Source organism: Bombyx mandarina, chromosome 28 (assembly GCF_030267445.1).
Source record: "Bombyx mandarina strain Sakado chromosome 28, ASM3026744v2".
Classification (NCBI taxonomy): Eukaryota; Metazoa; Arthropoda; class Insecta; order Lepidoptera; family Bombycidae; genus Bombyx; species Bombyx mandarina.
The window spans coordinates 7,602,345-7,626,769 of NC_143233.1; the positions used below are offsets into that span (position 1 = coordinate 7,602,345).

Here is a 24,425-nt window from a genome sequence, read left to right on the forward strand (position 1 = left end):
TTATGAAACTAGATTCACGTATATCATTTTTCATCATAATTTTTCTGCCCTTCTCCCAGTTACCTGGGGTCGGCGCAACATGTTTTCTCCTTCCATAGTCCTCTATCGTATGCCATTTCTTCGCTCACTCACCTCTTACAAATATCGTCTTTCACGCAATTCATCCATTTCTTCTTAGTTTACCTCTTTCTCTATATCCTTCCACATCCATAATTTACACTCTCTTACCAACCTCATTTTCATTTCGTCTCATCACATGTCCATACCAACCCAAACGCGCACTTCTCAACTTCTCTGTCACAGGTGCCACTTTCAGACTCCCTCTAACATATTCAGTCCGTATTCTATCCATTCTCGTAATTCCACATATCCAACGCAACATTCGCATCTCTGTTGCATGTAATCGCCTTTCATCCGCAATTTTAGTAGTCCAACTAGCTTCACATATACATATGATTAAAAATGTAATAAGTTATATGTGAAATTCATGTGCATGATTTTAGAAACGCCACGAAGATGCTGCTCAATGATTGATGTCTTATTAGTCAAAAGGCTGTCTGTTACTTCAATTATTGGCATCTCTAGAATCCAATGAATCTTCTATTTATCATCATTAAGCATCGGTAGCATGATGTTCCGAACAGCGTTCAAAAATAAGGGGCTATATTCATTTCAATTATACCTGACTGTTATTATTTTATTGCCAATTTTATATCATAAAAGACTAATCAGACACAGCTCGCTAGAACCTCGACGTTAAACCCCAAATGCCCCATACCCAAGCAATCCTCAATTTACAAGCATGAACAAAATAGTCACGATTCTATTTTCACAATAGATACCAGAAAAACTTGTAGATCCTGTTATGGCGTACAATTATTTTAATATCTTTTTGTGATGTATAAATTAGTCTAATAATACCCAGGGATGATTGGTGAATTCTGTAACAAAAAAAAATAGTTAAATAAAACGGAAAGCTAAAAAAACAAAAAAAAAAACCATTCAAGGCTATGAATGCTGTAATTTGTGTTGGGATCATAAATTGGGTATTTTTGTTCGATCAATCAATGTATGGTCAGATGTTCGTAAATAATAGGTGTCTATTTGGTTAATTTCTTATATATTCATGCCGTTTATCACTGTTCAATCGCCTTAGTTCTCTGGAAGTTAAGGAAAATGCCTTTTTAGAAGCCAGTCAATATATAACGGTAGGCAGCGGCTTGGTAACGGTAGGCAGCGGCTTGGCTCTGCCCCCGGCATTGCTGAAGTCCATGGACGACGGTAACCACTCACCATCAGGTGGGCCGTATGCTTGTTTGCCTACAAGGGCAATAAAAAAAAAGAAAAAAAAAGATAATTATTTGCGACTAGGATACTATAGAATTAGGCTATATTTTGGCATGTTTTTTTTTATTGCTTAGATGGGTGGACGAGCTCACAGCCCACCTGTCGTTAAGTGGTTACTGGAGCCCATAGACATCTACAACGTAAATGCGCCACTCACCTTGAAATGTGGTCGTAGATTGCTTATAAATGTGGTTGCTGTTCAAACATGCAGATTCTGTAGTGTAGAAGAAGTAGTGATTCTGTAGTGTAGTGGGAGAAGTGATAATGCGGTGTATGACAGCCCAAGATATATACACTGTGTCCGTGCAGCAGTGTCGGAGACTTCAGGGGGGTGAAATATGGGGATTTTTATCGACAAATCACTATCCCAATTTTCTCTTTGCCCCTCCATACTAGAATGGCAGCCATTTTTTTTTTTTACTTCGCAGCTCATGCGCCTGCACTGATTTAATCATTGCTATCGATGTAGACGTCTTAGGAAGACGATAGAGGTGTCATTTAAAAGCTAATAATGTAGACGATCAATCAATGATACATTTTATTCAATATATTTTTCACAAAATAACAAAAAAAGTATTAATTAACCTAAAAATTCAAAATTTTTATTGCATTTTTAAATTTTTTTCATGAATACTAACCCTGTCAGTCAGAGTGAAATTTAGTGGAATGACACATAAATAGGACATGTATTTAGATAACCAAATAATAAAGGTATTAATAAAGAACAGCACTAAAAAAAGCGCCCTATTTTCTATTATACATTATGTAATGTTACTAAGATATAAGGCCGTGCTGTACTTTCACATGGGTAATGACCTTAATTCCGTTTATTAAAACACAAAAACAAATTGTGGATTACTATTGCTATTGATGATTGAGACTAAAATAGAAAAATAGTTTAAATTACTTTTAGTTCGACTTTCCAAATACTTTACAGTTACAGTTACGAATACTGTAGTGGTGGTAGTAGAATAGTAGTACTGTGGTAGTAGATACATTCCCGATCCTCGTCGCCCAAAACACGTCATCTCGGATCCTCCCGATCCACTAACGGTGCTTTTAGGTACTCCAAGCACCGGTCACCGTTCTCGTCGAACCCGTCGCTTGCGACGAAGGGCTCGACGAGTAAATTAACTTTCAGACATAGCTCACTGAGTTTCTCGCCAGATCTTCTCAGTGGGTCGCGTTTCCGATCCGGTGGTAGATTCTGCGAAGCACGGTTCTTGCTAGGGTTCGTGTTAGCATCGTCGTCAGGTTTGAGCCCCGTGAGCTCACCTACTAGCCACGGTTACGCTGAAATAGCCTCTCAAGGCTATCAGCTTAGGTAGGAAAAAAAAGGTAGTAGAATAGTAGTACTGTAGTAGTAGAAGAGTAAAAGTAATTTTAATTATGTCTACGACTCGATACTTCGGCTTTCGATAAAGCCGAAGGAAATACTATTGAAATGTCGTATTTATGTTTCATAGTGGGCGTACCTATTCAGAGCACACCTTCTTTTAGTCGGTAACTGGACAACACAAAAGCGACTGTAGATTTTATGACATTAGGTCGAAGTCTAGATAGAATTAAACTTGTTATACTACCCTTAAAAACTCTACGATTTTTTTCTTACGAATTAGACAGGGTGGTTCTAGTCAAGGTCCAATTTTATGTACACGATCATCTACCGAGCTCAGGTCTCGTTACGACACAGATTTTTCTATTGTGAAATACAGTACAGTGTTGGATCTCGCCACAATTATTTTTAATAACTTAATTTTGAATTTGCTGTTGTGCTATTTTAGTTTGTGCAATCAACGCCGTGGCGTTTGGCAGTTACGGGTCTCTATGGGCGATGTTTTATGAGGTTTGATTTGTAAAGCATTCACTTAATTGGGTTTTGTAGTCATTTAGGGTATTCAATGGCGTTGGTGTGTTAATTATTCTTGAGGCAAATGAGCCGAGATTTAAAATTGTAGGCGATACGAAAGTTTTATTAACATGGATTTCTAAAGAAGTTGGGAGGACAAGATAGCAAATTTGTCAAATTGGAAGGATTTTAACAGGTCCCCATTCGTGTTGTGGTCTAAGAACTGTAGTAGACGCTTACATAACATGCAAATTAACAGCTTAACGTCATAAAAATTGCATTGCAGTAGATTGGCAAGTACATTTACGGCCAATGTGATTGTTAATTGTTACCATTATAAATAGCCAAGCCACTGCCAACTAAGAATTCTTTTCAATCTTCACTCGCGTATATAGTTCGCTAAGACTCAAATTTAGATATTCGTCTATTTACTAATTTTTCTAATGAAATACGTACTTAATAATTGTTCACGATTGACTTCCACGGTGAAGGAATAACATCGTGTAATAAAAATCAAGCCCGCAAAAATTATAATTTGCGTAATTACTGGTGGTAGGACCTCTTGTGAGTCCGCACGGGTAGGTACCACCGCCCCGCCTATTTCTGCCGTGAAGCAGTAATGCGTTTCGGTTTGAAGGGTGGGGCAGCCGTTGTAACTATACTGAGATCTTAGAACTTATATCTCAAGGTGGGTGGCGCATTTACGTTGTAGATGTCTATGGGTTCCAGTAACCACTTAACACCAGGTGGGCTGTGAGCTCGTCCACAAATGTGGGCAACAAAAAAAAAAGTACAATAACGTCAAACAGTAATTACAATACAATCACCATTCTGTTAAAATTTAGAATCAAAAAATCTTCTTCTAAACCCGGATACTGGTTAAGCGTATCGGAAACATCAAGATCAACATAGTCCGCGTCGACTTTCACTTGTTCTATACCTACTTAGGTGCAAGATCGAACTTAAGCCTATACGCAGCCTAAATCTAGGACACGCATGCAATGCCAGAAAGCGAACGTGTTATGTTGACCGACAAATATCTACCTCAATAATTATTGATCCGTTGATTTATAGATACTGGAAGTGCCTTTTCGTGGTAACAAAGGTGAAGGTTTTTTTTTAATTGCTTAGAAGGGTGGACGAGCTCACAGCCCACCTGGTGTTAAGTGGTTACTGGAACCCATAGACATCTGCAACGTAAATGCGCCACCCATTTTGAGATATAAGTTCTAAGATCTCAGTATAGTTACAATCAGTATAGTTCTGGTAATTAGCTGAATACAGTTATTACGTGTATGGCATTAAATCTTGCTTCCTATTCCTGTCGTTAAGGTACGATGTGTACAAAAATATGGTGTAATTTTAATGTTTTTAGCCCGAACGATTTTGCATTTCAATATATTATTATGTTAATTACAAAAATTGCGAGGCGTACCTTCGGGTCTACCACATGCAATACGAAATGAAAAGTATACTCGCATTTCATAATGCTAACAGCAAATGCAATAGTTTCACAATTTAAAATAAACTTGACTTATATTCGCGATGTTTATATCTGAATGAGCAAAGACGTGTAATGAAGTTGCAGCTATAATTGAAATTTTGATTTTTTGGCTTATTATTTGGTTAATCAGGATAATTGAATATTTTAATAATGACAACAAATAAATAGATGTTTGCTGATGGCATGATTTAATGTAAAAGAATGGATATTTTTGCCGAAAAGCAATCACGCGTTTTGATTTGAAAGGTCGGTGTGCCGACTTAAAACGCATGCCAACTTGGCACACACATTGAAATGTATACAGGCTTAATTTGTCCCTTAAAAACGTAAAAACTACCATAAAAACTAAATATTTAGAATATATAAACGACGCTTTTCCTTTATTTAATTAATTTCAATCGATAGGTACACCGCGTGTAGCTTGTTTCCAAATGATCTACCTGATGGTTGTCTGGAAGAGATCGCTCTTAGCGATAAGACCGCCATTTGTACTTTTTTATTTAATGTTTTGCATTTTTTATTTATCTTGTGCACAATATTCTCTCTAGAGAATATTTTCTCTCTCTCTCCTCTCTCTCTCTCTCTAAAGAATGCACCACAGATTGCCCTAGTCTGCTATATTGCTACATAATGGAACTACAGACAGCTATAAATTCAGATCAATTTCGCTTCCATTCTATTACAACCAGACATACTTTCAATCTCGATCAGACATATTCGAATCCAATACAAATCTTATAATCACATTAATTAAGAACTGAGGTCGAATTCTTTCGTACCAATGCTTTGCTCTGATTGTCTGACCTCTTTGCATTAATTGCGATTGTGGGCGTAGGTTCGTCGACCCATTGACATATTGAGAGAAAGGTCCTTACAATAAGCATTCTCTCAACATTCGGTGAACACGACAAAGGCTTTTACTTCATTGTTTCCTGTTGGCCTGCTGTGACAGTTTGTGGATTTAGGCATGTGAACCGGCTTTTGTAAAAAAAGTAGATGGATCTAATTGTATACAGCGCCCATCGGGTGACTCTGGCATGACCATGGCATTGAAAAAGATATTTTTTTCCACCTTTTTATGACAGATAACCTCACAGCGATCTTGGTAGATCAGTGGTGATCTAATAGTGGTCAGCTAATCTACACACATTATGTGAAAGTTAATTCCCAACTTGATATATAGGTATGAAGTCTAATTGTATTGTATTTAACTGACTTGTTAGTGCAGAGTAGTTAGCGACCCTGACTTTTGCCGTTACGGCGCTGAGGGATCGAACCCAAGATTCCCTCATCGGGCAACAATTGTGTGATGAACAGGTTTGTTTGCACTTTGTTCAGGTGCTTGTTATCTATGTGCATATATAAATATTTAAACACATATAAGTATGTTCATCAGTCTTTGGTACCCATAATACAGGGAATCCTAAATGATGGCCAGGCGACTGTGATTTGTTCCCAACTATTTATTTATTATTGCATAACGTCTGTCACCATTTAAATTGGAACGCGGCTTAACGACAGAAAAAAGGAACTTAATGGTACTAACCCTTATGTACTCACAATATCATAACACCTATAATATTTAAGAAGTACTACTGAAAGCAACGAGTAACTAAAACAAATTCGACACACCTTAGTTGTCTAAAAACACATTAACATACCTAAATCCTGATCTACACCACAAAAAACCGTATCATCCATATAAACTGAAATCGAGAACCAGTAGTTATGCTTCTACAATCGACATCCTTATACAGGCTTACGTGGGTGGACCTGTCGTACAATACGACAACATGCGTCCGATGTTCGAAACAACAAAATTAAGTCTGTTCAAGCATTGTAAGGTTTTGATCGGAGTTTGATGGAAGCCACGTGTAAGGTTAAAGCACACGATTTGTTTACATCCATTCCTTTGTTCGCGTTTTGCTTCGTTGTTATCTAAGTGTCGTCATGGAAGAGAAAGTTGCCTTTGTCAAACCCACTGATATAAATACTGGTTTTAAGGTTTCGTGTGTTTAGAGAAATTGTTGAAAGGAAATGTTGTGCTGAATTGAATGCTTGTTTATTTAAGTGTTCGTTGCTATTGAATTTTCAACTCTATGTCTAAATGTGGTTGGTATATACTGTTAGCTAGTCTTCAATGGGTCGACATGGCCGCTGGTGGTATTAAGTAGATAATAGAATCGACCATAGACAAAATATGTTGAATGCTGATAAGCTAACTTAAAAAGAATCACTGTTTTCATTTTTATTTTTTTTATAATCATATTAAAAAAGTTTAAATCACTAAATGCATGGTAAAATATTAACATTTTTATCCGTCAAGTTAACACCCACAAAGCATTATGCTGAAGTATTTAAGAACACACAAATAAAATTCACATTTGAATGTGAAGTGCATTTGTGTGTATGTATTTGTTTTGACCTCAAATGACGTCACAAATGAAGCTGCCTTAAGAGCTGTCTGATATCATTTTTATTGGATTAGCGGTTGTCCTATGCCACAAACACCTGAATACTTTAAAGAAAAAAATGGTAGTATGCTGTATCTAAGCTTTTTTAACTCAAAATAGGCTCTATCTACATTAACTACTGCATGTAGGGCACCTAGTGAGCTCACAGTGTTAGATTCTACTTAATCTAATTTAATTGATTCATGCTTATTTAATTACCTGCCTATATTTATCCTGCTTATTTGTGCTGGAAAGGGTACTGTATAACTATAGCTTAGACTTCATGTATCAAGGCGAGGGTGGCAGTCACGGTGTAATATCTATGCGTTCCGATAGTCGCTTAACAACATTTGGGCTCGATCACCCATCTACGTCATATATCATCAATAAGTCCACTTTCTGTTATAACAAGTCATTTCCTAAGGGTGAATCATCGTTACTAATGCAGTTATGCAATTAACTACGGATTTCGCAGTGCTCTATTTTAGGGTATTTATTTAATTGGGTACAAGATGTACTCCATCTCTTAATGTATCTGATAGTGTACATCGTTTTTGGGAACATGGCTGTCAAACTTTTTTTACTGGTGGTAGGACCCACGGAATATTTATCTATTCCGTGGTAGGACCTCTTGTGAGTCTGCATGGGTAGGTACCGCCCTGCCTATTTCCGCCGTGAAGCAGTAATGCGTTTGAAGGGTGGGACAGCCGTTGTAACTATACTAGACCCTATATATACTAGACCTTAGAACTTATATCTCAAGGGAATGGCGCATTTACGTTGTAGATGTCTATGGGCTCCAGTAACTACTTAACACCAGATGGGCTGTGAGCTCGTTCACCATCTAAGCAATAAATAAATAAAAAACGATAAAAACTTAAGAGTTGTAATGTCATTGATCTTACTTCATACCCTTCAACGATCAGGCTTAAGATCAATTTCGATATACCAATTACAATGATGCACATTTCATTGCTATCATCAAGTGCTTAAACAACGGACTGTCAATCATTATTAAACAGTTTTCGAAATCACGTCTGCCTGATATTGGCAATCCCTCACCGATCCGATCTGGTTATTCCTCGAATGCTCTGGTCCCCGATACGTGTATCGATATATCAAATGCTTTCATAGCTATTGTTCGGGCCAGTCGTTATATCGAAAGTTTTGACAGCCGGTCCAGTGACAAAACGTGACGATAAAGACCTTGGCTATGGCGAATCGATTATAACTAGTTTGAATACCCGATCAACGGTCAGCTAGATAATCGATCTTTTAAATGGGACATTTCGGGGCACGTGGGCGTTTCGGGCTTTGTTTTAATTTATCGATTTGGTCTAAGCTATCATTAAGCGAACTCTAATGTGCGGGTCGATTTTGACTTTGCATCGTCAACTTATGTCATTTTATTTTTTACTAGCTTTTGCCCGCGACTTCGTGCGCGTGGAATAGTTCACAAATAATGCTTTATTTTAGAACAAATTTGGTTAGCATAAAAAACCTTATAGTTAGCCAACCTTAACATATAGACATATTATGTTGTTGCAGACTTTTTTTAGATCTTTTAAAGGGAAACAATTCTACCATACATTATTTTAGCGAAACTTTAACCGTTTCTGCAGCACACGCAGCGGAAGCTCTCAAAAGGGAAAAAACCCCGATTTTGAAACATTCTTTATTAGTGCTCCGCTTGTATTGGTCTTAGCGTGATGTTATATAGCCTATAGCCTTCCTCAATAAATGGGCTACCTATCTAGCACTAAAAGCATTTTTGAATTTTTCAAATCGGACCAGTAGTTCCTGAGATTAGCGCGTTCAAACAAACAAACTCTTCAGCTTTATAATATTAGTATAGATTTTACTAACTACAGATTGGATTGCTATATTTAGTAATGACGAATACAAAATTTGTATTGATGCATTACGTAATTTTATAGTGGGATGTCTAATTATTGATTTCTGGTTCGTAATAGTAACAAATTGCTATTAATTTGTTAGCATAAGGCGTGGAAAAAAACAGAGTTTTCGCTGTGATAAGCTCCCGTATTGAGAGGCTATTTCCAAGACTCAGATGTATAGAGATAGCAGCCCCTGTATCCCTTGAGGCGGTATAAATCATAACGAACTTAAAACATCTATATATTAATACGTGAAGCAAAAACTTTGTACCCCTTTTTACGAAAATTGCGCGGACGGAGGAGTATGAAATTTTCCACACTTATAGAGAATATCGACGCTTGAAAGGCAAACGTGACTAAGCGACAATAACTGCTTTGTACATAAATGATAGGCAATAACCATATTCGATGCGCAAAAAAAATATATTTCTAGGTCTATTAAAATCATTTCAATCCTACAGCTACTAGCTAGATTCTACTCCAGCTAGATTCGTTAAATTTTTTTTTTCTTTATTTTATTTCAACGTTCAATTAGTCTACTGTAAAGTTTTACGCATTGTCGCTTAGTCAAGTTTGCCTTTCAAGCGTCGATATAGAGAAGAAGTGCACAATGGTAATATTTTTTTTAAATAATGCATAAAAGATATGTTAAATCAATAAAGAAAACATTACACACACTACATACCATGTATTTGACGCACACACGCATGCATACTATTTATGGTCAAACTTTTGTTCTTGATGTCTGTGGTCAAATTGAGAATAGATTAAATATTGTTTGTCTTTGTTAATATTTTTTATAGTGTAGTCTTGGCAAAATTTATGATTATAGAAGTATAAAATACAATCATAATAGTGTACAAACTTACAATTCCAATTAATTATAGTCGAATTTCGACAACTGCGGGACCTCTAGTACTATTAAAGCCACTAGATTAATATTGTCAGACTATTGTTTCGTTTCGAATAGTTTTCACTTTTCGTGGTCACAGGCGACTAAGGAGTCACAACCGTTCGCGAAATGATTTGATGACAAAAAAGCAAAATCTAACCGTTATGTAAATTAATTTTAATTATATCTACGCCGTAGGCATAAGTACAATGCATGTAATACGCAGACGTAAGAATTTTTCAAATAATGCAATTTTTATGGTGCTTTTTTTAATAAATTTTCCTGGACACTCAGCATTTTATCTGTCACTAACTGAAATGTTCAATCGCAGAAAAGGAATATTTCAATATATTTTTTTAAATATATTACTACTACTGCTTTGTGCTCTCAGTATTTAAAATATTTATATATCTAATATCTGTGTGAAGAAAAAACTTTGTCCCCTTTTTTACGAAAATTGCGCCGACGGAGGAGTATGAAATTTCTTACACTTATAGAGAATATAGAGGAGTGTGCTGATTTTTTTTAATTATGCATAAAAAATACATTGAATCAATAAAGAAGATATTACACACACTACATATATTTGACACACACACGCGCATATATACTCTTTTGTTTATTGTAAAGTCTGTGGTCAAATTGAGAATAGATTAATATTGTTTGTCTTTAATATTATTTGTCTATAGTGTAGTCTTGGCAAAATCTGCGATTATATCATAATCTTTGATAATAGAACCATAATAATTTTCAAACTTATAATTTTATTTAATTACTAGCTGACCCGGCAAACGTTGTCTTGCCATATACATATAAGATTTCTAGAGAATTTCTTAGTGTAGAAAAAAAATTACTAACTTATTGGAAGTGTATAAGGATGTGGAATATGAGTGAAAAAGGCCTGGAGCGCTGTGAACGATGAGGGAATGTTGTTTAAAAATAACAAAATATCAAACTTAAAAAAAAAAAAAAAAATTTTTTTTTTTTTGTGTGAACACCCCTTGTCACTTAATGTTTAGAAAAATAGATAGTAGCCGATTCTCAGGCTTACTGAATATGCATAAAAAATTTCATGAGAATCGGTCAAGCGGTTTCGGAGGAGTATGGGAACGAACATTGTGACACGAGAATTTTATATATTAGATAATCGAATTTCAACTGCCGAGGCTCACTAGTTATTTAAATACTAATAGAAAATAAATACATAGAGTAATAAAAAAATAGACAGTAAAGATACTATTGTTCAACGTAAGCGTAGGTTTTATTTGAAATTTCGTTAGCATCGACAGCATCGTCTGATGTGAAGGGCAGTTCTGTCCCACGCGATTCTGAATGCACAGCGACTGACGATCGCGGCTTATAAAATAAATTTTGGCCTGTCTACAAATCAATTCCATAAAAATGTTTCTAAGCTTTTTCTTAAATTTTGATGCAAATTTTCAATTTCGTGGCTAATTACTCAGCTTTAGACTTAAAAACGCAAATGCTATCTTGAAACATGACTCAACATTGGAACAGTTTCAAGTGATAGTGGTGCTATCACCTCCTGCAAACTGAATGGATTACAGTTTCGCGGCATTAATAAATAGGAAAGTGGTAGCTACCCGCGCTGGCTTACAATGAAGAAATCTTCTTCAAACGAGGCTTGTGGAGAGTATTAAGCGGTAGGAAGCGGCTTGGATCTGCCCTTAGCATTGCATTGCCTACAAGGGCAATAAAAAAAAAACAGATGGAAATCTGAAGGTGCAACGTCAGGATTATACGGCGGATGCATTAGCACTTTCCAGCAAAGCTCTCTTCATTTTTGCTGAGTGGCTAAAGATGTGTGAGGTCTAGCGTTATCATGATGAAAAAACACACCCCTTCTGTTGATTAATTCCGGCCGCTTTCTCTCAACTTCTTGCTTTAATCTCATCAGTTATTCGCAGTAGAGTTCAGAATCGATGGTCCTGCCTGGTGGTAACAGCTCATAATGAATAATGCCCTTCCAATCTCACCACACACAGCATCACCTTGTTGCGATTTAACCCGGACTTTGTCACAGTCTGTGAAGACTGACCGGCCTTTGACCACGACCTTTTTCGCAAGTTCTTGTCGTACGTGATCCACTTTTCATCACCAGTTATCAGCTTCTTCAAAAATGGTTCGGTTTCATTAAGTCGCAATAAAGAATCACAAATGAGTACACGCTTCATTAGGTTTCTTTCAGAGTGCTCGCGACACAGCTCCTTGAAGATGATGCAGGGAATTCGAACCAAGCACTTATAGCTCGAAGTGTTTTATCACGCAAACGTATTGAGGAAGGTATGATAAAATCGTAATAAGTAGGGCTTCAAACTAAATGATGAGATCATGATTATAGTGAGTATTAACTTCCTAATGTTCGGAGCATCTCAATTAGTCATGCGTTATGTTTTTCACCGGCTAAGGTTATGAGCGTCACGGATCATTTAGGTACAACGCTGTGTTTAAGAATTTCAGACATTTTGTTATTGTTTGGTTTTTATTTCATGCCAAAAATATTACGTAGATTCTTTCTACCATACTCTTGATTAGAAGTAAATAGGGCCATATAGGAGCGTTGAATCAATAGAACGACAGGATTGGATAAGAAATTAGAGATGAGTTTGAAGATAAGAATGAGTGGTGGGAGTTAAATGGAGTCTTTGCTATTTTCTGTATTCTTCTGTGTAAGAAGAGTATTTAATTTAAAACAATTAAGTATCCTGACAAAAAATCCTTATAGACTTTTTGTGACAAATTTCCAGTATATCCGGTACGTTGATTCTCAGTCAATGACATCGTTGCCCGATGTCTTCTTTTTAAATATATTGTTTTTAATTTTTAGATGGGTGGACGATCTCATGGCTCACCCGGCGTTAAGTAGTTCCCAGAGCCCATAGACATCTACAACGTAAATGCTGCCACTCACTTCGAGATATGAGTTCTTAGGTCTCAGTTTTTACAGTACAACTGTTGCCCCACCCTTCAAGCAGAAATGCATTACTGCTTTACGACAGAAATAGGGAACGGGTGGTACCTACCCGTGCGACTCACAAGACGTTCCACCACCAGTAATTACGCAAATTATAATTTTGCAGGTTCGATTTTTATTACACAAAGTCAATCATGGATATTTATTAGGTACGTATTTCATTAGAAAAATTGGTACCTGATTGCGGGATTCGAACACCGTTGCACAGTTTGATACGAATGCACCGGGCGTCTTATCCTTTAAGCCACGACGACTTAAAATTTGTGTGTTTCGTTAAAGAGAGATAAGTTCGATTGGTAAATTTTTCAAACAAAACTCTTCAAGTCCGCAGCTTAAGTGGCCCCAGTAATTGGCACTAAAGTAACATCATCGCGCCAACAATTACTCACGAACTTATAATCAAACTTCAGGAAATACAAATGAATTATTATTTATTCTAATAATGCTAATAAAAAATAGCGTTTCAAAAAAAAAAAAAAAACGTTTAAGGTTGCAATCGTTTTTTAATAGGGAAGCTTCGTGTGTGTGTTATGAGGTTTTTTTTTTTGTTTTCATTTTTGAATAACTAACGTATTGGGTAATTCAATTAGGAAAAACGGTAATGATCGTTTTTGAGTTGAGATCGTGTCTTGAATTACATAACTGATATTATTAGTTAAACGATCGTGAGCTTAGTGATTTTTGGATGAGCAATCGTATGACGTAAGTCGAGTTTGCTGATAGCTCCGTAATGCAGGCTTCCTTATTTCCAGCACGATGCAACCGTGGTTCAGTAACCGTACTCGTCGAACTTGGCAAAGAGTTCGACGTGCAACATAACCCATGCATCAGCCCGCTGAGTTTCTCGCCGGATCTTATCAGCGGGTCGCGATTCTGATCCGGTAGTAGATTGATTCGCGAAAGCTGCTCTTGAGTTGTTAGGTCTCCTTCGGAGGCGATCAGGCAGCTGTTAGCAAATCCCATTTCTCCTGGCTGGTGGCCTTTGCTCGGCCACCTGTCCTGGTGAAACTGAAAAGGCCTACGGGCTACCGGTAATCCCTCATAACAAAAAACCGTAGATCAGTTTAAGTGGCATCATCGCCGTCATACCAAAGAAATCAAGACTATGATAGCATATCTCAAGGCTATTATAGTCCAAGCTGAACTTAAAAGACTTCGATATCCATCTAACACGTTGATTGCTATCTATATCATCGGTACCCTACGTGGCACACTGAAGTCATTATCTCGATTTCCCTCTTCAATCTTTTTACTAAGGCGCTGGAATATCTAGTAGATTTGAGGAAATCGGCAGGCAGCGCCTTGGCTCTGTCCCTGGCTTTGCTGAAGTCCATGGGCGACGGACCATTCACCATCAGGTGGGCCGTATGTTCGTCTGTCTATAATGGCAATAAAAAAATGGAAAGACGAATTCGAAGACACTGAGAATGAATCTATTTCTATGAGACCTATAAGACTAGAACATACATTGACAAACAAAAAAAGGCCAAGTTAGGTAACCCGGGCGCTTAGTAACAATAAATAATAGTTTAAAAAAACTAACAAAATACGCTTTTATAGAGAATCTAACTAAAAAATAGTATGTATAGTTTTTATTGTAAAAAAGCGTGGGGTGCTTTTTAGGATAATATTATCAAAATAACCCTTCTACTCATATCTGTTCATAAAATATTTATAACTACTGATACCATGCACCCCACGCTTTTTTTTACAATAAAATCATTCTTACACTATTCTTAATTCAAATTTATTAAAATTTATTTCTATTTTTTAGTTAGATTTTTTATAAAAGCGTATTTTGTTAGTTTTTTAAACTATTATTTATTTTTCATTTTTTAGTTGATTTCAATTTTTTCAATACATATTTATTTTCAATTTTTTTTAAATATTGAATTGTTATCGGTCCTTAATAAGTATACCAAATTTCGAGTTAATCTGACGTTGTGAAGGGGGCCAAAATCATGTTCAAAGATTCCGTTACAAACATACATACGTCTGAAGCTAATAAAAGCGTATTAAACATCGAGATAATTACTTCAGTGCGTAGGGCATCGGTGACCTACGGCAGTCAACGTGTTAAAATATCCGTTACCCGAATCTGCTCTCATTATTCGCATATAAATTTTGCGTCCTTGACACCCAATCAAGACCCATAGAAATCATTAGCGGTTTCACAATTAAATATCCCGTAAACAATGTATGGGAAGCAGTGATAAACAGTTGAATTATATGCCGCGGTGCTATTGCTATCTTTTTGGGAAAATCGTTAGATTAGTTGAACGCCTCCAAAGAATTACGAAACTATTGAAACAATAAAATTAACTTTATTGTCGATTGTTGACTGCTCCAACGTATTTTAATCACTATATCTATATATTAATACGTGAAGCAAAAACTTTGTATGTATCCCTTTTTACGAAAATTGCGCGGACGGAGGAGTATGAAATTTTCTACACTTATAGAGAATATAGAGAAGAAGAGCACAATGCTAATATTTTTTTAAAATAATGCATAAAAGATACATTAAATCAATAAAGAAAACATTACACACACCACATACCATGTATTTGACGCACACACGCATGCATACTATTTATTATCAAACTTTTGTTCTTGACGTCTGTTGTCAAATTGAGAATAGATTAAATATTGTTTGTCTTTGATAATATTTTTTATAGTGTAGTCTTGGCGAAATTTGTGATTATAGAAGTATAAAATACAATCATAATAGTATAGAAACTTACAATTCCAATTAATTATAGTCGGATTTCGACTACTGCGGGACCTCTAGTAGTATTAAACTCATAATGTATGTTGTGCCGTGACAGCGTATAAAGAAATGCGCTTAGCATTTGCTTAATATTTAACTTTGATTTATTATGTGTATATAAGTATATTAGTTAGTAAGTATATTGGTACATATATAAATCATATAGTGATTTCATATTATATGTAAACGGTATATATCTATTTATTGTATTTTTTGAATAATGAATTGTTGAAGCAGTAATGCGTTTCGGTTTGAAGGGTGGGGCAGCCGTTGTAGCTATACTGAGATCTTAGAACTTATACCTCAAGGCCGGTGACGCATTTACGTTGTAGATGTCTATGGGCTCCAGTAACCACTTAACATCGGGTGGGCTGTGAGCTCGTCCACCCATCTAAGCAATAAAAAAACCGGACCATATGACTGCAGAAACGTGCCATACCTGGTGCCTACCCCATGTTGATTATCTGCACATAAATTAATGGGTTTTTACATGAATACTATTTAAAAAGATTGCGCTTAGAACAGTTTTACTTTGCGATTCAACGTTCAATGATGTAAGAATTAGGTTAAATCTTAAAATTCCATACAGAGAAGGTTGCTTTTAATGTCTTCCTTATCGCAATTCCGGTATTAGTTGCCAGCATTCTAAAATATAAGGTCCTGACGTAAAGCGGTGTGACAACATGCAAACGTGAAAGGGTTTTATTGTCTCAATAAATCGCAAGTGATTTCGTTATAAGCGGATGCTATTTTATGTAATTAAACCGTTTTAACGCTGTAACATTTAAATTGTAGCAAATTTAGAGTTTTTATAATTAGAGTGATTAAAAGCGCTTTGGGTTTTATGTTATACTAGCGGACCCGGCGAACTTTGTTCCGCCACACAGTTTGTTTTAAACATGTCAACTTCAAAATTCTACTATAATTAACCATAGAATATATCACGTTTAGCTGTCAGTTGCGTTTTGTTATTCCATATCAGTTGCGTTTTGTTATACCACGTTTTATGTCACGTCCCACGGGAACGTGATAAAAAGTATCCTATGTCCTTCTCCTGGTTCTAAGCTACCTCCCCACCAATTTTCAGCCCAATCAGTTCAGCCATTCTTGAGTTATAAATAGTGTAACTAACACGACTTTCTTTTATATATATAGATATTTACAAGCTATTTTTACGCTATCTATTAGTGCGAGGTTTTTTGTTAGTACCATTCAAATTGTTGGTTTATTTTTTTTTAAGTAAGAATTGCGTTTTTACTAAATTTATAGCCATCGTTTTCACTCATTACTAAATCCTTGCGGAGATCAACATAACTATAAACTCCCGTTTATATAGAAGAATATAATAGGGCATTTAAAATATACATCTAATGTAGATCCTTATGGACAAATACTTATTGTACCTATATGGCTAGGCACTACTCTCTGACTTTTACTGGTGGCTGGACCTTTTGTGAGTCCACACGGGTAGGTATCACCGCCCTGCTTTTTTCTGCCTTGAAGAAGTGATGCGTTTCGGTTTGAAGGGTGGGGTAGCCGTTGTAACTATACTGAGATCTTAAAATTATATCTCAAGGTGGGTGGCGCATTTACATTGTAGATGTTTTTGGGCTCCAGTAACCACTTAACAGCAGGTGGGCTGTGAGCTCGTCCAAGCATCTAAGCAATAAAAAAAACGCAAAATCAAAAGAAACCTAGAATGAGTCTTAGGACTTCTTCCCACGTCACCCTCTTTTTACCTCGGCCAACTATACCCAGATGTAAAAAAGGAGGAAGTATTAATTCGAACAAACAACAAAAACACCCAAGATATTCTTCCTATAATCATACGGTTTTTTTCAATGCAATTTTGCGCTCATCACCCGTCAATCTTACTCAGATATCTTCGAAAATTACATGTTCCTTACACAAAGATTTAATTATAATGATAGCCGCGTGCGATTTTAGATCGTACCCAATACGACGTAAGAAATAATTTCCCGTGAACCTTACAAATTAACTGCATGCATGTTACTTGGATTATGCGTGAAAAGACATGCAAAATTCCCAGTCTTAAAAACGCTTATATGCATCTAAATTACACGGGAAAACGACCTTTATGAATTGGAGCAGAAAGACCACACCCGGCTCGGACATAATACCTTAAGTTTGGCGAAAGGTAATTTGAAAAATTCTTATAAGTTTCATATCTTAGATCGAGATCGGTATGGAGAATCGGTACTGCATTGAATTATGTATAAAATAAAACTTTGGGTAGTGATGGGTCGCGTCTAGATTATTCGATGTATTTGATCGATAATTGCTTTTTCGCAGTTTAGACCAGTTTCATCATGGTTCCAAGACGTTTCGGTCACGGCGACCAAAATTTTCTGTTCAATAACTTAAAAGCTAATGTCCTCGCCTCTCGTGCACCCCACTTCGATAAAGCGGCACGACACGAGAACCCTCTCATCGTGGCCGCCGGTAACTACATTCCCGATCCTGCGGAAAGAATGGAAAGCAGTCGACGTCGCCCCGAACACGCCATCTCGGATCTTCCCGATCCACTAGCGGTGCTTTTAGGTACCTCAAGCACCGGTCACCGTTCTCGTCGAACCCGTCGCTTGCGACGAAGGGCTCGACGAGTAAATTAACCCTCAGACACAGCCCACTGAGTTTCTCGCCGGGTCTTCTCAGTGGGTCGCGTTTCCGATCCGGTGGTAGATTCTGCGAAGCACGACTCTTGCTAGGGTTCGTGTTAGCATCGTCGTCAGGTTTGAGCCCCGTTAGCTCACCTACTAGTTAAGGTTCCGCTGAAATAGCCTCTCAAGGCTATCAGCTTAGGTAGGAAAAAAAAAACTTGTGCACCCTAATATGGATGGCTATGGTAATCTACCTTGTTCTTAAACGTGCGCAACCAGAAGCTACACGTAAGAACACCACCCACGAAGTTGTAAAAAATGGTGGAAGGCGGTCTATTTTTCAGTTTATTACGCTCCTGTCGTTTTCAAACCCCTGCCCTGCTGCAACAAGCGTCTCCACTCCAACTCTCTGGTGATAGGACCTCTTGTGAGACCGCACGGGTAGGTATTACCACCCTGCCTATTTCTGCCGTGAAGCAGCAATGCGTTTCGGTTCGAAGGGCGGGGCAGCCGTTGTGACTATACTGAGATCTTAGAACTTATATCTCAAGGTAAGTGGCGCATTTACGTAGTAGATGTCTGTGGGCTCCAGTCACCACTTAACACCAGGTGAGTTGTGAGCTCGTCCACTCACGTAAGCAATAAAAAAAAATCTGAATAGGAACAGAGATTAGAGTATATTAATGCTATTGGGAGAAATTATCTTCATTCGTAAACGATCGTTCGTCATCGATGTTTAGCTTTACATTACGTGCAAAACATAAGTACCAGCATTGACCGCATTTTATTTTTATTAAAAATAATATTATTACTGTAGTGAGCCCTGGGGTAGGCTTATGTCTAGTAATGGACGTGAGTGGGCAGAAAAAAAACCCAAAAAAATACAGATTTTTATAATGTTCATTCTTAACATCTAATAAAAATACTGTATTTATTTTAAAGTTTTAAATATTGATGATACGTAAGTCTCGATGATTTCAACAATCGATATGCTACTTTAAGTAATGGTTATCCAAACCAAATACAGATAAAACAAACATGTTCTAAAATAAATGTATTAGAACAAAATAATAGTGTTATTGGCGTTCGAACAACACTAATGTCCCATCTCTAATGAGAACTTAAAGAGATTTTATCATTTTAAAACGAAACGAATTACAGAGTAACGGCTCTTTAAAAATGATGCTTGTATAACGTGTTTTTACAAATCAAAATTTAAATCCAATTCTATTTGAAATAAGCGTATTTATATAGGCTTTATTTTATATATATTTTATGATATTTAAGCAAATACTATTAAATTGTTTTTAATGTAAGTACTGCTATTATTGGTTGCAAGAAATATAAAGGATTTCTTATTTTATTTTATTATATAGAGATATTTGACTGACTCTGTGGGGCAGTAGTTAGCGAACCTGACTGTGGCGACGAGGGTCGTGGGTTCGATTCCCGCATCGGGCAAACATTCGCGTGATAAACAGGCTCGTTTGCTCTTTATCTGGGTCTATCTATACTAATAATATTATTAATTTTAATATTATAAAGAGGAAAGATTTGTTTGTTTGTTTGTATTGAACAGGCTCCGAAACTACTGAACCGATTTGAAAAATTATTTTACTGTTTGGAAGCTACACTATTCCCGAGTGACATAGGCTATAATATTTTTTGAAAAAAAATTAGGGATCCTTCCTAAAACTCCAATAATGTAACCCAAGGTGTAAAAAAAATATCTAAAATATTCTTTACATCGCGTGCCCTGCGAAAACTATTAATGATAGGATAAAACTACTACGACTTTGTAGAACACATTATTATTTACAAAAAATGTCGCGACAGCATATATCTAACTATTATAATTATGCCATAATAAGTGTTATTTTATTTAAAAAATAAAACAACGTTAAATATCATTGAAATTTTTGTTGACCCGAGCGGAGCCGGAGCGGGCCGCTAGTTATCTATATATCTGTATTATTTAAGCATTTATAAGTTTGTACACACGTCCTAGTCGTCGAAGCGTCAGACATTCGAGCAATGTGTTCTCCCTGTGACCACCAGTATGGGGCTGAGACATGGATGCTCACAAATCAAACTATGACCAAAATGCAAGTCATGCAAAGAGCCATGGAACAGGCTATGTAAGGCGTTTTTCTACGGGATAGAATGCGCAATACCGAATTGTCAGTTGTTAAACTTTTTCTATTGCTTAAAGTCAATACTCAAATTGAGAGTAGATTAATATTGTTTGTCTTTAATATTATTTGTCTATAGTTTAGTCTTGGCGAAATCTGTAATTAGAAGTATAATAGCCTTTGACAATAGAACCATAATGATGTTAAAATAATTATAGTCGAATTTTGTCTACAGAGGGATCACTAGTTTTATTTAAAGGATGTTAAGTTAATCTAGCACGTACATATTTCATTAGAAAAATTATGCCCGTCTGCGGGATTCGAATATCGAGACAGTTGCATCATTCGACACTAATAAGTGCACCGGGCGTCTTATCCTTTGGGCCACGATGACTTGCAATCTTTCCTTCACAAGAAAGCTTCTCACGAATCCTAACTGAAGGCAGCTTGTTGTGCTATCGACTTAATGACGTCATTAATGTCACGGTTGAAGTTTATGTAGAACGTTTGAATGTCAGCGGAAGTTCAAAAAAGCCGATTTAGTTTTAGAAGACAGAAAAAAAATTAGATCTTCTATTATCGATTTTTGTGGATATCAGTTGCGTTGAAGACGAAAAGTCGTGGAATTAGCTTCTTCCATCCAGGGCATTACCCCCGATCATTCCAAGGCTTTTGGCGTCTTTAGCTGCAGCAACCGCCTGTGGCTCTATCCCGGGCATTACTGATGTGAGCGAAGGTAAGCACTCATCATCAGGTTGGCAGGGTGTTTGTCTACCTGCAAGGGCGTTCGTATCTAGCGATGCACCGGTGTTCGAATCCCGCAGGCGGGTACCAATTTTTCTAATGAAATACGTACTTAACAAATTTTCACGATCGGCTTCCACGGTGAAGGAATAATATCGTATAATAAAAGTCAAACCCGCAAAATTTGCGTAATTACTGGTGGTAGGACCTCATGTGAGTCCGCACGGGTACCACCACCTCGCCTATTTCTGCCGTGAAGCTGTAATGCGTTTCGGCTTGAAGGGTGGGGCAGCTGTTGTAACTATACTGAGACCTTAGAACTTATATCTCAAGGTGGCGCATTTGCGTTGTAACCACTTAACACCAGGTGGGCTGTGAGCTCGTCCACCCATCTAAGCATTAAAAAAGGGCAATACAAAAATAGCTATTACATATTTCGAATGATTCTTTTGCGACGGAAAAAGTCTGACCACTGGTAGTAAGTAGTATCACGCGCACATGGTGAGAGCAATACCGTCAGAACGTTTTCTCACAGTGCAATGTCACATAATTACAGCTATTGTGTACAAAACAGTACACAGTTCATCTGTATCACAGTAGGATCAGCTTAATTTTTTTTAAACTTAATCCTCATTCGAACGCCATTAATACCTCATAGGTATTTTGATTCGGATTTTAAGTTCTATCAACAATCACTCTACTGGATGGTAATTCTGTGTAGCTTTTTATAATTTAATACAAACGTTTATCTTTCTTGTGGTAATCTTAATTCTCTATCATATTATCTACGATGTTATTATTTCATAGACGAGCAAGCATCCCATTTGATGAATGTGATTGTTGGTCGTCATTAACATCGGTAATTTAAACTGTTTATTTCGTATAGCTTGTCCTTGCGAAGCAGCTAGATTTTTTTAATTTTTTACTGCTTAGGTGGGTGGACGAGATCACGGCCCACCTGGTATTAAGCGGTTTCTGGAGCCGATATACATCTACAACTTAAGTGCCGCCACCTATCTTGAGATATAAGTTATAAGATCTCAGTATAGTTACAACGGCTGCCCTGTCCTTCAATCCGAAACGCATTACTGCTTCATGGCAGGAATAGACGGGGTGGTGGTACCTACCCGTGCGGACTCATAAGAGGTCCTACCATTGCGGGTTTGATTTTTATTACACGATGTTATTCCTTCACGGTGGAAGTCAATCGTGAACACTTTGTCAAGTACGTATTTCATTAGAAAAAATTGTACTTGCCAACGGACCGTTTCTTCTTTCCGTCTTATCTTTCAGGCCACGACGACTTCAAGACTTTTATTCCAATAGAAGAGGACCTACCGCAATTATTAAAAAAAAAATATTTTTGATTTTCTGATTGTTTTCCACTGTGTACGGTTCTCACTTGCCATAGTTCATTAAGTAAAGCGGATGCAGGAGAAAGTGCGTTACTAAATCGTTAGTAGGTACGCTTTTCATTCTGTTTTTTTTTTCTAAACAAAGCACATGGAAAGTGAAAGAAACTTCAAATAATTACCTTCCCATTAAATCTGTTGATTATGAATATTAATTAACTTTTGAAACGCCTCCAACTTTAACCCAACTGGATAACTATAATAAATAACATAATATAACTACAATATATAATAAATGTTTATTACTTTAATGTAGTCGCTCTCATGATAATAATAATAATAATTGTATGTACAATAAGATCTATATATTAATACGTGAAGCAAAAAATTTGTATCCCTTTTTACGAAAATTGCGCGAACGGAGGAGTATGAATTTTTCCACACTTATAGAGAATATAAAGAAGAAGTGCACAATGCTATTTTTTTTTAAATAATGCATAAAAGATACACTATATCAATAAAGAAAACATTACACACACTACATACCTTGTATTTGACGCTCACACGCATGCATAATATTTATTGTCAAACTTTTGTTCTTGACGTCTGTTGTCAAATTGAGATTAAATATTGTTTGCTTTTGTTAATATTTTTTATAGAGTAGTCTTGGAGAAATTTGTGATTATAGAAGTATAAAATACAATCATAATAGTGTACAAACTTACAATTCCAATTAATTCTAGTCGAATTTCGACTACTGCGGTACCTCTAGTATAGATTAGAACATCAAAGACACAACGAATGGTCGACATACAAAAAATATCTTTATAGAATATGGTTGCTAACACGAAATGTCAATCAAAATCTAAACCTCATAATTCCGTCAAACAAAAAGGCTGAGGTCACACTATTTGACCGGAGCTAATCATAAAAGGCGGATAATGTGTAACGGACTTAACAGATTTAGATACAGGCTGCTCTGACCCTGTGAGTTGACCTTCGGTATTAATTGCGAACGAGGTTTCGGTTGGAGTAACCTGAATGTAGAATTGAGGGGCTCGGGAACTTTGTGTGCGATTCCTAGAATATTAATGTTTCATTTGTGACCGACTTAAAAAAAGAAGGAGGTTATGAATTCGATGGGGTTTTTTTCGTGCGCTGCTACCATAAAAAATTTTTGTTGTTGCTTAGATGGGTGGGTGAGCTCACAGCCCACCTGGCGTTAAGTGGTTACTGGAGCCCATAGACATTCACAACGTAAATGCGTCACCCACCTTGAGATATAAGTTCTAAGATCTCAAGTATAGTTAGAACTTTTTATAGGTGAACCAATTTTGATAATTGTTTTTGTATTTGAAAACTGGTACTTCTGTTTTCTCAAATCAAGATCTGTTACAATGGATATTTAATTAACTTTAACCGCATTGATGATCATCATCATTATCCTGCCCTTCTCCCAGTCACCTGGGGTCGGCGCAACATGTTTTCTCCTTCCATACTCTTCTATCATATACCATTTCTTCGCTCACTCCCCTCTTACCCATATCGTCTTTCACACAATCTATCCATTTCTTCTTAGATCTACATCTTCGTCTATATCCTTCCACATCCATAGTTAACACTCTCTTACCAACCTCATTTTTATTTCGTCTGCAACCGCATTGATGATATTCTCGTTAAAGTTCTTCTTTTATGACGTAATAATCTTTGCATGCTGTTTAGTGAAATTAAATATACTAGAGGTCCCGCAGTAGTCGAAATGCGACTATAATTAATTGAAATTGTAAGTTTGTACACTACTATGATTGTATTTTATACTACATTATAAAAAATATTAACAAAGACAAACAATATTTAATCTATTCTCA

At 36.6% G+C, this 24,425-nt stretch overlaps 1 protein-coding gene across 7 annotated transcripts in view; it reads right to left on the reverse strand.

The window, feature by feature from the left end:
* Positions 1 to 24,425, reverse strand: part of sano (CABIT domain-containing protein serrano) — a 129,362-nt gene that overhangs the window by 84,061 nt on the left and 20,876 nt on the right. For 4 of the 7 annotated variants that reach the window (XM_089738990.1, XM_089738987.1, XM_028174905.2 and 1 more), the window contains exon 2: positions 922 to 941. The exons of the other annotated variants lie outside the window; for them this stretch is intronic. Coding sequence is in view for 1 of the 4 variants with exons in the window: in XM_089738987.1 (XP_089595113.1) it covers positions 922 to 941 (20 nt within the window). In the remaining 3 variants the exon portion in view is untranslated. The remainder of the gene's footprint in view (positions 1 to 921; positions 942 to 24,425) is intronic. 7 annotated transcript variants of the gene reach the window in all.